The 18,460-nt window shown below is 32.7% G+C and overlaps 1 protein-coding gene across 4 annotated transcripts; it reads left to right on the forward strand.

The window, feature by feature from the left end:
- The first annotated feature begins 659 nt into the window (after positions 1-659).
- Positions 660-15,563, forward strand: LOC128184745 (uncharacterized). Of its 4 annotated transcripts, none has more exons than XM_052854322.1 (5): positions 660-814; positions 10,264-10,362; positions 11,715-11,849; positions 12,837-12,893; positions 13,241-15,563. In XM_052854322.1, the coding sequence occupies exons 1-5, from the start codon at positions 787-789 to the stop codon at positions 13,378-13,380; spliced, it is 459 nt and encodes a 152-aa protein (XP_052710282.1). In that variant the 5' UTR covers positions 660-786; the 3' UTR covers positions 13,381-15,563. The 4 variants fall into 4 exon arrangements, with proteins under 4 accessions (XP_052710282.1, XP_052710281.1, XP_052710284.1 ...); XM_052854321.1 differs by lacking the exon at positions 660-814 and adding an exon at positions 3,893-4,326; XM_052854324.1 differs by lacking the exon at positions 660-814 and adding an exon at positions 5,672-6,308.
- Positions 15,564-18,460: the final 2,897 nt, after the last annotated feature.

Consider the following 18,460-nt stretch of genomic DNA (forward strand, 5'->3'; position numbering starts at 1 on the left):
TGCAGAATATTTTATTAATAATATATGTCGTCACTTGTTTGTTCGCTGCATGACTCTCTTACTTTTTTAATAGACTAGTTGTTTCAGTAAATACCAAGTTGAACATATTTCCAGATATTTTTTTTATAAGTAGGAATATTTATAGAATATTCTATCTATATAGCTAATTAAGCGGCTTCCCCGTCGCCGCATATAAAGATATATAAGAACCTTCTTACAAGTGCTTTAATCAGAGACATAAATAACAATGTTTAATGTTATTTATGTCGCTGCTTAAATATATTGATTCAACTTCTCATTTCATTACTGCCGTTCTTATATATGTGCGTCTCAATTTTTGTTGTTTTCAGATCCAGACGCATGTGCATGATAGCTATATTGTCAACACATTGTTTATTTATTTATTTATTTATCTGTATTTTTATATTTTTTTATTTATTTAGTCAGTCAATCATTCAGTGAGTTGGTCAAAATATATTTGCCAATGAAAATATATCTGTGGCATCGGAAGCAAATTATCTAATATAGTTATGTCTAACTTTGCAAAAATGCCCCTCTCCCCCGGTTCCAATGCTTATGTATATTAATGTAAAAAATATTAAATGAACGTTTAACTATTACGAGTGTGCTTTCCGTACATTAGTTAAGTCCAGGAAAGCCTCGCTTTCGTTTTGTTTAGACATGGCAGACGATGAACATCCGTTCTAAAGATTACACGAAAAAAACTAAAATTTAACTTTAATCTTCTAACGTATACTCAATCAACTAATGACATTTTCTGTATAAATGAGGAACGAAGACAATTTCCAAAGTGGTAAGTCTAGATATGCAATTAGTTTCTAATTGACTTACATTTTTTCATAGAAATGTTGCCGTATTTTGAACATGTTGAACCATGACATTTTATAGTTAGTAAACACTTCATCTATAGTTTTCATTGTAAACACATTAACTGTTAAACAATGTTGGATTAAGAAACATTATATGTGGCGTTTCAAAACCATTTTACTGACAATGTACAGATGTAAGAAGAGAAAACAATTTTCCCTTATCAACAATAAGCACAGGGGCTTAATTTGTAGGGAAAAAAAGCAGTGGGTACATCGGAGGATAAAGCACTACATAACAAGGGAGCATGCCATCTTCGATACCGCCACGCTTCATCAGCTAATTTCTCATTTAAATTGTTATTAATACTTAACATATGCGCTGATTCGTATTCCTTTCCAAATATGATTCTTCTTTGAGCTATCACCTCCAGTTTAGTTTTTTTTTTATCAACAAACCAACAATTCAAATTGACAACTCATTGGCTTCTGCAGAAAGTGAAAGTACGGCAAGTGAAATTTCTGTCATACGATTGGTTATGGGAAAAGCTAAGGAGTTGTCGATTTTGGATCTTTATGCAAGAAAAAGGTAAAATTTGTTGATGCATGTAGACTATAGTATGTCCCAAGATATTTATGCTGCACTTTTGGATGATTTTTGATAAAAATACACTTACCTGTGAAAGAAGTGCAATTGAAATAGTTGAAAGGGATATTTTCCAAGATAATTTCATTGACACATTATCATCTTTCACTCGGAAAAATTCACAGGAACGAAAACAGATTCCTTACGGAGATTTATAATGGGGAATGTTTACATCTTTACTCCATTCGGAATACACTCGGAATACATCGCGCAATATTTCAACGTTATCATCCGGGCTTGCTGCAATACAAAATCTCCGTATACATCACATTTTTTAGCATTGTATTGAAACCTGATAAGCTAACAGGGGCGTTTTGACTGAGAAATCTTGGAAATTTTTCATACTTTTGAATGAACATCGTTTGAATCCCGAGGTATTTATAAATATCAAACAATTAAGCCAAACGTGAATCCAAAATATCTTGGGACAGAGTATAGAAAATAATTAAACTGAAGGTGGGATCTTAAAAAAAGATTTATTTATCTTTCGTTATTATGAATGAACACAAGTTTCTAGTATAGTGTTTTGAAAGAGAAATTAGCTGATAAAGTGAGGCAGTATCCAAGATGGCATCCTCCCTTGTTATTTTTCCTCTGAGGTACCCACTTTTTTAACGATGTTTTTTTTTCTAGACAAGCCCCTGTGCAATAAGCAAATGAATATCCATATTGTACTTTAGCAGTATATAAATAGATATCGTTTGTCATTTACAAAATTAGCTGGGGAGCGCCTATGGCCAGACATACCAATTCAAAGAATTAAGATTCTATGTACTGGTATATATATGGTGATCAGTGGTGATTGGTCAGTATTTGTCATAATGTACCTCTTGTCTATGGTGAAACATCAGACATCATGCATGAACGGTGCATGTCCCCCTACTTCTTCCCAGATTCCCTGTTCCAGATCATACGGTATATGTGACCACCTGACAATAGAAACCTAGATAGCATGTTTTATATTACCGGTATTTGTAAGTATAGTCTGTTGTAATAAAAACTATATTTGTGCCCAACTCAAGGCCACAAGATTGAATTACAGTTAGATTGGTAGTTGTGAAACTTTGATTCTATCTTTTGCTGGTTATAACCTTCATTTTTGTTGATTGTGATACTGTGGGATGTTAGCTAACTAAAAGCAGGGAGATGGTTTATTCCTGGTTTAGTTTATTTCAGCAATTGTTCACTTTAAATGTTTGGATGTGTATCACGGTTGGTTGAGTTGTTCGTACTAGCATTGGGACTCTGGGTGGAGATTAGATCTTCCTGGGCCAAAGCTCTTACATGTAACTTATCACTGCCATTGTGGATGGGAATCTCCTTCATGTAGCTGCATTGAACCCTTGTAGCTTAAGGCATCCCTTCAGAGAGTCCTGTATTCCTATCGAAAATTTTGAGGTGAGATTGCTTTGGGGCACATGCTTCCAGTAGGGAGGTGGACTGTCCCAGGAAGAAATGCCAAAATCATTCAGGAAAGAGAACTACTGGTGGGAACTTGGCCAAGCCGGAAACCTGCATGCAAGAACAACAGGAGGTCAGATTCCAGAGGGTCTGGTGCTGTGCTTTGGACAACCTGAGATTCTGATTACACATGCACTCATCTGAGCTTGGAGTCCGGCAAACAGGAAGTTAGCATGTCACCTTTTTGCTGTAAGGTAAAAAAAAACTGTGATAAGAGTTGATATTTCAACCGGAGTTAGGATGTTGAGGTACCTGACAAGAGCAATAGCTAGCAAACCTAGCAATATTGATTGACTGGAAGAAGAGAGTAAAATGAGTAAGCAACTGTGAATCAGTACGAAGTCCATGTCAAACCACTAGGTTTGCTGTTTGCCTTAAGATGAATGGTATGACCATGAATGTTGTGGTGGACACTGGAGTGGGAAGTCTGTATGCTGACCAATAACTTGGGCTTATCGGCTGTCGATGTACCATACAACACGTGTTAAGGAATGTGTCAACATGTTGCAAGCTAGATGCATGATTCATCACAGCTAGGACCAGTGAATATCTAAATATTTAATTGTTGCAAATGGAATTGTATTTTATAGTGACATCAACATAACGGTAGTTTTAATTAATATTTATGTTGTAGCCATTAAAGCTTAACCACTATTCATACAGTTAAATATAACACCCTTTAACTGTGTTAAAAGTGCATCCATTTTTACAATCTAATTTATTTCTTTTCAATTTATTTAAAGGGTAAATGAGACTTAATTCAAATATTTTTTGGTGATTTAAAGTACTGGTGTTGAATAGGCCGATATGAATAAAAAAGAAAGAGTAAAAGAAATAAGGAAGGTAGGGTTATATTGTAATCAATAGAATTGTCTGGCTATGAGATAGTTTCTCTTTAGATTTGACTGTATGAATTTATAGACTTCGATCTGCAGTTTGAGACCAAAAAATCCAAGAATTGAGTTTGTTTCTGTTTTCAATTTCAATTTTTAATATGAATAGATTTATTTCTAAAAATTAATTAACATCATCATTTTTGTCACAGCGTATGATTTTATTGGTTATTTGAAGGTCCAGATTGTGTTATAAATATGTGTAATCCTGCCAGTGATATTGATTTAATGGGTAAAGATTTTAATTGTGAAAACAAGGGATATTTTCCTTCCAGCATCAAAAGTATTCGTTAGGAGAGCTACTGTGTGCAGAGGTGATTATAGAAACACAAAACGACTGGAATATGGAAGGTTTTAAGTGAAGGTGTCAGTTATTATGATACTGTAGAGAATTTTTTTTAATTCTATTGTGAATGGTTGTATTTCATGTCAACTGTTGATTACACAGACATTGGCACTGTAAACACCTCCTTTTCTTTTATGGAACAAGCCACAGAAGGTAAGATCTATATTGAAAGCAAAAACTAGCTAGCAGTTGTTTCAGAAAATCAATAAACAGCTCCTTAATAGCTCGGCTGTCAGGTGAGGTTTTTTCATTAAGGTACCTCTAATATCAACTATCAAAGCAACAGCACTCTTCAATACTCCAAATTGCCACTCATTGGAATCTTTCTATTTTTCTCTTTCACATTGCCATGAATATGTACAGCAGTTTGAACCCCAAAATAAAGTGAATGCTTTTTTTCATGCAGCCATGCATTCTTCTGTAGCAGATTCAGCATTATAACCTTCCATCCTGTCACTGCATCATGCAGTAAATTGAACCTTAAAACATTTTAAACCATGCACTCCTCTTGCGGCAGATTGAACAGCTTCCACTAAGCCACTGCACCATGCAATAGAACCCCAAAGCATGGTGAACCTCCTTTTAGATGTGTACCGCCTCATGCAGAAGCACCATGATTCTTAACTGGTGCCCTGACTCCTATATGCTACAAATTGAATTCAATGAATACTGTGTACCTGTCTTTTCAACCAGAGTGCCAAATACTGAAGATTGAAACTCTTTACGTTGTCTCAGCTAATACAGTAATTCCTCACTCCATAAATGTAGCGGACTGAACCTGAAAAATCACTGAACCTTGATCCATCTATTCATGAACTGCTGCATGAAGCATATTGAACCCCTAAAACAGCCAGTGAACCTCTTCTCATCCACAGAAGATTGAAACTCTTTCATTGTCTCAGGTATTAATTCAACACTCCATAAATGTACCGGTACATGTAGCAGACTGAACCTGAAAAATCTCTGAACCTTGATCCATCCATTCATGAACTACTGCATGAAGTAGATATTGAACCCCTAAAACAATTAGTGAACCCCTACTCAGCCACAGAAGATTGAAACTGTTTCATTGTCTCAGGTAATAATTCTTCATTCCATAAACGTAGCAGACTGAACTTGAAAAATCTCTGAACCTTGATCCATCCATTCATGAACTGCTGCATGAAGCAGATATTGAAATCCTAAAACAGCTAGTGAACCTCTTTTCATCTACATTGTCTGATCCTTGTCTCAACGATGAATTTTGCCATGTAGAAGACTGAACCTGAAGAAAATCTTAAAATCTTGATCTAAAGTTTTCATAGACATTGTGAGATACAGAGGAATCGAACCTCCTTCCCCCTGCAGTATAGATTTAGACCAACAACAAAGTGAACCTCTTCTCAATCAGCAAACAGAAAAAGACTATACTACAATGTATAGTGTGAAACTGCCTTGAATAGGTGGAGAGGGATATAGATATGACAAACAGTAATGCACTGTAATTAGGTTCAATTTAAAATTCCAGGCCACCTATCAGTTTGATATCAACCAAATCGTGTTCACAGAAAGACAATGAATGAATAAAATGAGTCTGGAAGGTGCCAATTGCAGGCTTTGTTTAGAGGTGATCAGCCTAACACATGCCTGGTGCTTTGATCCTTACACCACTGTTCTCAGAAGCTTTGGGGTAAACATTGGTCCACTACAAAGAGGATTTTTTAAATCGTCTTGCATGGTCTATCAATTATTATTATATACACAAACAAACCAATATATATTAGGGTCAAATTCAAAAGCTAATCTGTAGTGTATTACTCAATCGTTTAAAGGTCTATTTTGGTGCGGAGTTGTTGCGATTGTTTCGTTTCTTTATTTATGCAAGTTTACGAATTTGAGCCTGGAAACTACAATGATTCAGTCATTACGTATTTAATTTAGTACAATTGAATGTACATGTATTACATGTAACCAAGCTGTGTAATATAATTAGCTGTTGGGATCTAAATTTTACTGGAAACACTTGGGGACAAAGTGGAAAGATATTTATATAGGAATTACCAAGTACATGTATAATATATGTGTGTTTGAACGGAATTTGAGAGATGATTTAAATTGATGACTTATGTAAATCATGAAGAAGCCAATCAGTCCAGGTGAGCTTGAAAATATTCTTTTTAATTGATATACTGTAAATTAAATCCTAATTAAAGATAAGGAATTCATACCCATGTAACGTCCCGAGAAGCACATCTCGTGAATTTTAAAATCTCACTGTTATTTTTCGGACAGATGAAAACTAAAAAAAAGTATAATAAAAATTTGTCGTTCACAATTTTATATTCTCGTGATTTGATACAAAAAGGTTGAATTGCGGAATCTAGTTCTCAGGTGAAATTAGTAATCTACATTATACTTTGGCTATCTAGTTTATATTAAGGAGGCTGGATGTCAGCAAATTAAACATCAGATCTACTATAAAATTTTGAATATGTTTTTAGCCATAAACTGTTATTTTGTATTTAAAAAAATATCCAGATATTTCAGGTTTGCAATTTTAATATTTTCTTATTTCTTTAAACAGAGCTCTTCATCTCAAGGAGATTATTAAAGTCTATAAAAATGGCCACAACCATCCAGCTCTCTTAATACATGACACATGTACATTTATACTCTATTACGGTACTCCTTGATGTGTTTTACATTAAATCCCCCACGTAAAATATTTATAATTCAGAAGGTACATGTAACTCTAGATTTTATTACATTGGAAACTTTAGTTTCAGAAACCTTCACAAAATCATGGAATAGATGTTTAGATATTTTAAATAATTAATTGATATCAGTCACTGAGGAATTGATGCAAGTATAAACAAATGGTAATTCTATACATGTATAGTGAATGATTTGATAGCAAAATATCAAGAAGCATATTGATGAGTTGCTTTTCATTATTTATGATTATGAGATACTGGAATATCATACTACGTATTCAAGGTTAAAAAATGAATTTTAGTTTGTCATGCTTAAATATACATGAGGTAGCTGTGCTAATAATGATAGCAAAAGAGCAATTTTTCAAGTGCATGGACAGTTGTCATAAATTTTGTGGGAATCCTCCGATGCATGTTATAAGGCTGATCTGAATGCAGCTGTGCTGCTCCACTCCCCTAGACTCGAGTTCAAAAGTGCATCTGAGATTTGTTTGTGCCATTAAAACACTGAAGAAGAACATATCCTGGAGTGCATTTTTTTTTATTCTGGTCATTGGGGAGAGGCCAGATTTTAGAGTATGCCAAGAATTTAGGTGTCTTAGCTTGTTTCCATATCTAAAAATGGAACAGATTTTGAACAAAGTTAGCAGCACACATTTGAATATATTTTTTTATTTATATGAATGTACGTGAGTTTAATGAATTTCAGAGGCAGTCTTGAATCTGATATGATCTCAAAAGATAACTTTCTGACATGAAAATGCATAAAATTCTTGTTCAGAACAGACAACAGAAGAACATCTATAAATGGAAATTAATAATTATTGATTAAATTTAATGTTTTAATCTGTTGAATTGATGGGGCCTATCCATGAAATGGATAAACAACCCTCATAATTATAATGATTCCAGGTTCCATTTAGATTAATGAGCAATACCATAAATAAAACCCTTATATTCGTTTCAGTCTGATTTATTTATATGAGAGGTATTATTAAGAGAGAGAAAATATTTTCTCGATGAAAATCAATATATCCATGGTCTTGTTTGTTGCCAAGGATACCATGTACAAACTGGTAGATTGTACATGTATGTACTGGTACTCTTTAGCACTGAAAGAATTCATCCTGAAATATATTAATATTAGTTGTAACTTATACTAAAACAAAATAACAAATATCTCATTGAAGAAATTGAAATTATAATTTTTAAAAACTTGAACATGTGTTTATTTTAATGACTTTAATAATTTAATATCTTCAGTAATTAAGTATAATGCTGAATTTTAGTGTTCCGCATGTATGTATGTACATTGTATCTTGATTATTTTCATGTGTATATATGCTTACTCGCAAGCAGTAAAGTACACTTGTATGTATACCTCTGTTATTTTAAATATAAAATTCTGGTTATGACCTGATGAATTTTGACTTGTTTGCAAACAAGTATAATAAATAAAACTTATCAAGACTGGGCATTAGAGTAAAGCCTTTCTAAATGAAGACTGGATTTGGGGGGGATTTACTCGCCGTGTGATCATTCTGATAAGGTTCTCGGTGGATTTATCTAGTCAGAATTCCTCATTTTGTTTAAATAAACAAGACAGTTTGATATACACCCATTGTCCACACAGTAAAACTCATTAACTTGATATATATAGCTTAATATGTCAACTTTTTAGGAATGTTATTTTAATTAAGGTTATAACCCTTAAGTTGGTCAGTCCCTGATATCCTAAAATCACAGCTTTAAAGAGACTTATTTAGAGACTTTATTAATTAACAATTCATGCAGCTTTTTCAATTGTGACTTCTTATAATTCTATTTCATTTCAATTTACTGTGGAATCATTAGAAATCTTGGTGACTCAATTTTCGTGGTAGCCCTCTAGCTCCCAAGAATTTACTGTAACCTCAATGAAAACAAATTAAGAGTTATCTTCGTTACTGAAACTGAAAACCAACGCATCCACGAATTTACATCCCCATGAATAAGCCAGAAAATTCACACTCCGCTAAAGTTGGCCCCCCTGGAAATTAAATGATTCCACAGTATTAAACTTTTTTAAACACCCCCCCCCCCAAACACCCTCTTTCGAAACCATGTAGAATCAAAATCATCAATTTGAAAACTATTAAATTGATATTAGAATATCATACTTGAGTCTGGTACATGCTAATCTGGCATTACGGTATTTCAATTCAATTAAAGTCTTAATTTGAATGCAGAAAATTTCTTTTTTTGTTGTTGAAATATGCCTCTTAGCAGTTCTTATTTTGTCAGGGCTAATGACACATTTTCCCTTGGGATTAAGATGTAAAGTCAAATTGCTTTTCAAATTGAAAAACCTCTTAAAGTAAGAAAAATCAATATTCAGCATATGCACATACCATATACACTGCACAGTTTCTTACAGACGTTGCAAAATCTTTGACAAGAGTGTTATCCATTTAAATGGAATTTTTCACCTGAGCTTATAAGTTCACACAACAATGGAAGAGCAGATAACTTTGTAATTTTCACAATAGCTAGAATCATTTATAGTGAATTTACCATTATATTTTAAATGTTTTGTGACTTTGTCTTTGTACCCAATAATATATGATTCAATGAAGGAAGTATAAATGAATGGTATCCTAGCTAGCTCGAGCACCGTTTTTTTATCGTCTATTTGTACATGTAATTGTCATTTGGTGACATTGTATATATATCCAAGTCTGTGTACAGTGCCATGTACTTATATTAAGCTATAGCTGTATATATTTATTTGTGTTCAATACGTTTAGAGAGATTGTGAAAGAGAAATGGCAGCGTGAAAGCCTGGTATAGAAATACTGTTGTGATTTTGTAATTACGGTACAAACCGTTCGGCATTGTCAGCTAAATTTGGTTGAGCCAATATATGACTGTGTATATTCACACAAGTCTCATAATGGTTATTATGTTTGTGGAAGAAAAAATCTTCAGACATACTATCACTGCATGGCTAGGACACACACATGTTTGTGTATTATAAACGACGGTGCAATGAGACTGATAATTGGAAGCAATATAATTCTGTTTATTAATTATCTTCTGTGGAGGACAGAGATTTCATTGACACTTCTGCAGAAATATTGATATTTTCTTTATTTTTCTGGGTGCTGAGTGATTCATAGAAGATGTAGATATTTCATCAAGGAAAATCCATCATGAATGGGAAAGGTGTGCTTCTGTGTTCCTATATAGCATGCAATTCGACCATCAATCTGTCTTTTGCTGGGAAACTGAACATTTTTCACTCAATAATGCATGCTAATTTGTTTTGGACTTTTTGTATCTGCAAGATGAAGGTTATGTTTTGGTAGAATTTATAAGGGAATTTTCTTAGTATTTTAACCTGTCCTGATGATTTCAGGTAACACCAAGAAGTTCTTGTACACGGGGGCCAAGAAGGATGACCCCGGGGAGGATCAGTGGATATTTTCCCCTCGCAAGGAGACCAACCCTGTCTCTGGTAAGTTCGTACAGCATGGAAAAAATGTCCTCAATTTGATGCTTCTACAAGCCTAGCATACTGTTGTTTTCATTTTGTTTTGTTTTTTTTTGGGGGGGGGGGCAGACTATTGTATAGAAATAGTTTATAAACAATGCTAAAATCTTATTTTGAATCTTTATGATGAATATTAGTCTTTCATTTACTGTTACTGGCCACATTACAAAATGGTCATATACATGTACAATTGATTGGATTTTTTTTTCGCACATAGAGTGTTTAATATACGATCGATATAGATCCAGAAAAAAATTTTTAAGTTAGATTAAAAACAAGCAAAGCTCAATGCAAAGAAATTCATCCTTTTCTCCTTTATTAAAGTGAGGCCACCATCTCAATATTGTCCAGAGAATGGTAAAAGAAATCTTTTACTGGTTACGTCACAACTGTACCTTAGTTTTTAGTCCACCTCCCCCATCCCAACTTTGATTATTTTAAGCATTTAATGATGATGCAAATGAAATAATAAAGACACTATAAATAAAGCAAGTTTTATAAGTGACTTCTCCATTCATATATCTCTGATCTCCGGGTTTATAAATTATGCTTTGATGTTTAGATAAAAATGATTACAAAGAACTATATATGATACTATTCAAATTTGGCCCCCAAAATCCGCTATTTTAAAATGATTCAGGTACATTAATTTGTTGTGTTATTTTACAAAAGAGTTGTCATGAAATATGTTTTTTACCTATTTATTTGATTTATATGCACTCTCTGGCAGTATATGACGTCAGAAGTGACGCTATTTTTATAATTCAATCAAAATCAACCAAAAATTGACATTTTTCTTATCTTTTTTCGAAAGGGAAATATTGAGCGACTCTTTGAACAAGAACGAACTTTTTGTCACTTATAAGTATTGGAAAGATACATCTTTGGTGAAAATATTTTGTTTGTTCAAGTAGTCGCTCAATGTTTCCTTAAAGAAAAACTGCCTCAGAACAAGCCGTTTTATGCTAATAATGAGAACATGGCAGGAAAAGGTAAACTTTATGATGTCATATTTTTAAATTGTGGGCATTAAATTCCAAAATGAAAATTATGAAAAAACTTCAAATGTTTATGTGTACAAATAAAACAAAGAATTACAGTAAAATGACAGCATTTATTTTAGGGGGCCATTTTAGGCTCAAACCATATATAGTCCTTTAAGTGATAGACACAAATCAGCAATTGCTATATCACAAATATTTCTTGCTGGAGAAAAAAAAGGATCTGATCATGCCATCTGATAGATTTATTTGCAGGTATACCGTATAAACACTTGCATTATGATCTGTTGTAAAACTATTGCATTACAAATCCAGGTTCCAAGTTTGATATGGATGATGTCTGGAGTATAAAGAAGAATGTGTCGGCTAGTGGGGGCCTGATGAATCCGAGTGATGGCCTGAACCTTAAGGCAAACTCCACGTACTACTCCAGATACGGGGGCATTAAAGGTAGTGTAAGCGTTGGATATATACATGTACTGCATACATGCAGTTCTGTATGAAAAATATCAGAGTTCGATGCCTATTTTTTTATAAGTACTGATAAAATTATATCTAGTGTGATATCAGACTGATATAGAGCTCAGTCTTATATCTGACACCTAGATATCAGTACTGAAACAATTTAATATCAAGTGTGATATCTGAGACTGATATAGAACTCACTTATATCTTACTCAGATATCAGTACTGAAGCAGTCTGATATCAGGTTTGATATCATACTGATATAGAGTTCACTAATATCTCACTCCCAGATATTAGTACAGAAGCAGTCTGATATCAGGTTTGATATCATACTGATATAGAGCTCACTAATATCTCACTCCCATATATCAGTACAGAAGCAGTCTGATATCAGATGTGACATCATACTGATATAGAGCTCACTAATATCCTACACCTAGATATCTACTGAAACAGTTGGATATCAAGTGTGATATCAGACTGATAGAGTTCACTAGTATCTGACACCTAGATATCAATACTGAAACAGTTGGATATTAGGTGTGATATCAGACAGATATAGAGCTTACTTTTATCTGACACCCCCCCCCCCCCCCCCAACGTAAAAAAAAAAAGGACTAACATCACAAAATTGTGCTAATAAAATAACAAGAAGAAAAGATTTAAAATTGACTGATTCCCTCTTTGAAGATTTTTAAAGTAAGATTTAAAAAATATGAATATTTACCTGGCAAGTATCTTAGCATGCTTGTAATTACTTGTAGTTTTACCAATACAATTTGATTTGCAATTAGTCTAGGGATTCATAATTAAGTGCAATATATATTATATCAAAGATCATGGCAGTTCTGCATTTCAATAATGATTGTAAAAAAATAACTTACTATTTCTGATTGTATCCAATTTTGAGTCTCACTTGTAAACATGACTCTTGATTTACTGTGATTTGACTTTTAGTGTTCCCATTGTAGATAAGAATGACTCCAGATTTGGAACACCCAGTTCTAACAAGAGCAGCAATGCTCAGGGTATGTAATATGTAACATGTAGTATGTAATATGTAATGCCAGAATGCATGCTAGCTCAATGTAATATGTAATGCCAGAATGCATGCTAGCTCAGTCCACTTTATTATTGATAGTAAATTTAATGTAATCTTTCAAATATTTGGCATCAATTTCTTTTATGCATTAACACAAGTCATTGAGAAAAATTCCACCAATTGTATGGGAATGAGAGCAAGGAAAATTGCAGATATTTTTGCAAACTCTTGATTTACAATTGAAATAAGTTAGACAAAAAATCTTATTCAAAATCTGATGATTGGCATTGTCAATGGTGATCTCAGGTGTATTGTTTCTGTCTGCACCCACAGGTACTTCATCCACCTGGAATTCCAACTACACATCTAAAGGTTTCAGCTACGGCATGAACAGTAAAGACCCGACCCCTCAGCCCACACCCCGCACCGGACGAAACAATAACGCTACATTCAACGACTCATCCCTATGGTGACAAAAATATGCTGACAAAGGGGGATGCAACTCCTGTCAACTCGCATTTAACATAATTGAAAAAGTGCTGAAAAAAAATTTGTTTCAAATTTTTTATTTATAAAAATCGAATATTTTAATTAATCTTTTTTTAGGTGGGTTGGGAATGTTTGGGTAACGGAAAATTTTATTTTTGAAATTCATCCACAGAATTGAAGAGAAAATATTTTTCCATCAAAATTGGAAAATGTAAAATTTCATTGCTAACTCTTATTTGTCTCGCAATGGAATATATATGAACACATTCATGAATATGCATAATTATCAGAGTTTTATTTTTCGTTCCTCTTTTTAATATGACAACATTAAGAGCTCAATAGAGAGACCTCAAAGTTTTTTTGTAAATGGGATGGAATTTCCTTGCACACTTTTTTTCTAACTGAGAGATGAATAATCAGGTTTAGATTGTTCATATGAAATACATGTACTGTTCATGGAAGTTGTCACATTGTAAGTTTCTTTAACTGGTTCAATCTAAAAGTCATCTTTGCCGCAATTTGTTCATGTAACAGTGCTGAAGCTATGTTCATGAAATACAGTGACCTTTTTTTGAAAGATGATGAAAAGATGATGTAGATGATCTGCTTATAAATAATTTGAATTTTTTTCACATTTAATAATGAAAATTAATCCAAAGGACTATATATGATAAGGGCCTAAAATGGCCCCCTAAAATGAACATTATCATTTTACTATCATTCTTTGTTTTCTTAGTACAGATATGTATGTGATGTGTTTACATAATATTCATTTTGGTTCAAGTGCCCACAATTTAGAAATATGACATTGTAAAGACAACCTTTTCCCGCCATTTTTGCATTTTTAGCGTAAATCAGCTTGTTTTCAATCAGTTTTTCCTTCCGAAAACATAGAGCGCATTCTTGAACAAATAAAATATTTTAATCAGAGATGTATCTAGCCAAGACTAATAAGTGACAAAAAAATTTTCCTTGTTCAAGCATGCGCTCTATATTTCCCATTCGTAAATAGATAAGAAAAATGTCAATTTTTGGCTGATTTTGATTGAATTATAGCAATGGCGTCACTTCTGACGTCATATACTGCCAGTGGGTGCAAGTAAATCAAATAAATAGATGAAAAATATATTTTATATCAAATCTTCTAAAAAATCAGTTAACATTTTATTGTACCCGAAACACTTAAAAAATGGCGAATTATGGGGGCCAAATTTAACTCTTATCATATATAGTTCTTTGTTAAGAACCAACATGCAATGATATGTAATTTAGGTTTTTGATATTTTGGGCACCGTTGTATTCTGCCATGCTTTAAATTGACTAGAATACCAGTCATATAAAGGATTTATATGTGAATGAAATGCATTACAGTACATGTACTGCTAGCATTTGGTTCATTGATGATGAGTATTGGTGATTTGATAACTTGTAAATATGTATGTGGTCATGTGACCAAAACAACGAAAAATTTAAACTTACCATGGCTATAATTATTACAATCCAATGTATAATATCATTGATTATTACAGTCCTATGTGTTATGGCATTTGTATTACAGTTCAATCTGTAATAACACTGATTATTACAGTCTTGTGAGTAATAACATTGGTTATTACAGTCAGATATGTAATAACATTGATTATTACAGACTGATATGTATTACAATTGAATAATACAGTCAAGTTTGTAATGACATTGATTATTACATACTGATTTGTAATCAGATTGTATATTACAGTCCAGTGTGTAATAGCATTGATTGTTTCATTGTATAACTTCACCAGTATGTGCCTTGATACTGAAGTTCATTTTTTTTTCTTGATCATGTATATGATATGGCAGATATGTTGGAGGATTTGAGAATTTGATTAACAAAGCATGAAAATCTAGACAGTGCCAAATGATTGCTCTTGTTAATGGTTGAATAATTATAGTGGTTGTGTTTTAATTATTTTTTTTTTATAGTACACTATTTTATATATTTAGAAAAAAACTATGTTTAATAAACTAGATGTATTTCAGTAAGATTACATGCCAGAAATAACCTTGGTATTTTTTAAAGCAGTTTATATTTTCTAGATAAAGACCATGCATGCCTTCAACTTTTTCTTCATACTGATCTGCAAGAAGTGTTTTTAAAATGATTATATCACTATTACATGTATTAATATGTTTTACGGTGCGACCGTTGGGGCGAGCACAGCATGTGATCAAACAATGAATTATAATAAATTAATAAAATAAAATTAACAACGTGAAATTTGAATGCCAAAAAATAAAACATACCTATTTTTCAGTAAATTTTCATTATTCATAGTTTATAAGATTTGTTATAATTTATTTATTTATATGTAGAACAATAGTTTAATCTCAGATACAATGTTGTTAAATAATAAAGATTTTAATATATAAATATTCATTGCACTGCATCTCCTCTTTTAAAGTGATTGTGATTATGATTGATTGATTGATTTCCCCCTTTTTTTTTGCAGTAGACATTTTTTCTTAAACTTTCATATAAAACTTGACTCATCATAGAGCTCCCCCCATGCTAAAATTTTTTTCATTTTTGTCAATTTATACATAGAAAATCGACTTACCATGGATTTGCCCCTCCACTTAAAAAAAAAAATAATGTTTGATTTTATTTTTAGTTTACGCTTAAAAATATTTGCTTATCATGTTAAAAGAACATGGTGTTGTCCCCCCCCCCCCCCCCCCCCCCCCGCATGTAGTAAATGGAAGTGAAAATAAAGAAACCATTGAACTGCTAAAGAGCTGAAGGATTAGAATTTTCATGATTTATATTTCTTTTTACTTGCAAAGATTTTTTGGATGAGGCTGCCATCCACCCACCCACCCCCTTTAAAAAAAAGGCGCTGCTACGTATAACGTTACGTTTCAGGAAATTACCGTAATTATAGTGAATAAAATATTTGTGAGCATTCATCCAAATAAGTGCAATTTACAACTGTTTCCTGTATCTGAAGAAATGTCCTTATTCGTCAGCTGTTGTTTATCTTAGCCTTTGCAAGATTTTGAGAGGATTTTGGTCATTTCAGCAGATTTACAATAACTTCAATTAGAGTAATTTCCCCTTATCAGTGCTTATTGTGACGTCAAAGCTGACGTTGGTTAAGTGTCGTCTTACTCTTTAAAATTCCCTTGAGAAATAAAAGTGTGCGAAGTATACTTAATTTTATTTACTTAAAAAGCATGATGTTCTTAAAATTACACATCTTATAAGCTTTTCAAAGGTTTTATTTTGATTCTCGGGAGAACGTGATGTTGGAACGTGAGGTTGGAAACCATTGGTACTATGAATTGTGGGTCAAAATTTACTGACTCCGAAAAAATATATCGGATCAATGTGTAAACGTTTGTGACGTCACACGATTATTTTTGATTGAAAGTGTACTGAGGTGAACTTTAGAGGTAACATTGACTGTATGTCGCTTACATCGTTATGGTTTTTACTGTCTAAATTTGTCTTGCTGATTCTCGTTAGAGTGTGAAGTGATAAAAGTTGCCATGATTACAGGGAACTACTGGGACGATTAAAACGATGCATTACTGGTCCGATTTACTGACGCCAAAAAAATCCGTTGAATGAATGTGCAACTAGTCCGAATTTTCTATTCACACACGCCTTGCCGGTAGAGCTCGCTTCGCGCCGGCGCTGCGCGCCGGCGAGCTGCGCTCGCTATTAAGTACTTTTTGGGGTTTTTTTTTATTTAAACCTGTTGAGATTAAGCATGTATAAAATGATGTTATTATATTTTTTATGTTACAAACGTTCAGACCGATTGTTGTGTAAATTGTTTATATTTACTGAAGTACTTACTTGGATCGAGAGATATATTTTAAGAAATGATGAAATTGAGAATGATCCAGAACTGTCATATGATTACGATAATGATATAAACCTTTGAATATCAGTTATCTGCATGAAAGACAAAATGAACTAAAATACTTTCCTAATGAAAGCTTCAAATTCTTAAAATAAATTGGAATCGAAGATACTTTATAATAGGAGAATAATCTTCTATGTGTATTGCATGCTTAGGGAGTTGTTGGTTTTTGTTTTTGGTTTTTTTTGGTGGAAGAAAGATCTTTTAGGAGTTGAGAAAAAACTGTTGTTGAATTTGATGAGGGGATAAGACAGTAACTGTAACAATTGTTGGGTGTTAGTAGACATTATATGTGCAATAGTGACTTTGGGATGTATGTGTGACAAAACAAAGGGAGAGAATATATCATATCATGAAGGTCAGTAATTCTTCGGATATCAATCTTCGATTTAGACTGGCAATTTGTCTTTTAATAAGTTGCTTGTACTGAGACAGTCCAACTTGCTAGGAGTGCACACTTTTAACGAAGATCATTATTATAGTTTTTTTTTTTTTAAAGGGTTAACCAAAGTTGATGAATCAGTGAATGTTGAATTATTTTTCAAGAAAATTATGAGACATTTTGAAATTCTGTACAAACAGATCAGCATTGAATATAAACTGAATTAGTTGCGTTGCTGTTTAGTTTTAGAGCAAGAATCATGCATTTTAAGTTTGAAATACTGTACAACTATATTTATTTTGACATTTAAGATTGTAATTTTTATGTCTCTCTATATAGTTTAAAATCACTATTTAATATCTATGGTTAGCTTATTTAGGGTTTTTTTCTTTCTACTTTTTCATCCATTGTTTAGGTATTACAATTTTTGTTCATTTTCGCATTAGTAATTATACTCTGCAATATATTACCATATTATTAATTAGACACTAGTATTAATCTAGTAATTTATTTCATTGTTTATATTAAATGCTGTATTGTTCTGTTCCGTTTATATCATTTGTTTAGCTATAGTGTTGTCTCTACAGAGGTGATGAGTGCTCATGCTATTTCAGTGTTAACACATATATCTCTCTATATATACATGTAGTAGGCATTTGGAGATCTGAGTGATTCTCGTTTCAGAATTTCTGTTTTCTTTATATTTATTTACCGTTTTTCTGTATAACATTTTTTGTTACAATTTTGGGTTCATCTGTTAAGAGAGAAAAA

The sequence above is a fragment of the Crassostrea angulata genome, chromosome 5 (genome assembly GCF_025612915.1).
Source record: "Crassostrea angulata isolate pt1a10 chromosome 5, ASM2561291v2, whole genome shotgun sequence".
NCBI classification, from domain to species: Eukaryota; Metazoa; Mollusca; class Bivalvia; order Ostreida; family Ostreidae; genus Magallana; species Magallana angulata.

Bases quoted from the DNA above. Each gene is read 5' to 3' on its own strand.
- LOC128184745 (XM_052854321.1), top strand. From the start codon at position 4,254: ATGTCAACTGTTGATTACACAGACATTGGCACTGTAAACACCTCCTTT. The intron at 11,850-12,836 runs GTAGTGTAAGCG...TTCCCATTGTAG, and splicing joins CAGATACGGGGGCATTAAAG to ATAAGAATGACTCCAGATTT. The intron at 12,894-13,240 runs GTATGTAATATG...CTGCACCCACAG, and splicing joins CAAGAGCAGCAATGCTCAGG to GTACTTCATCCACCTGGAAT.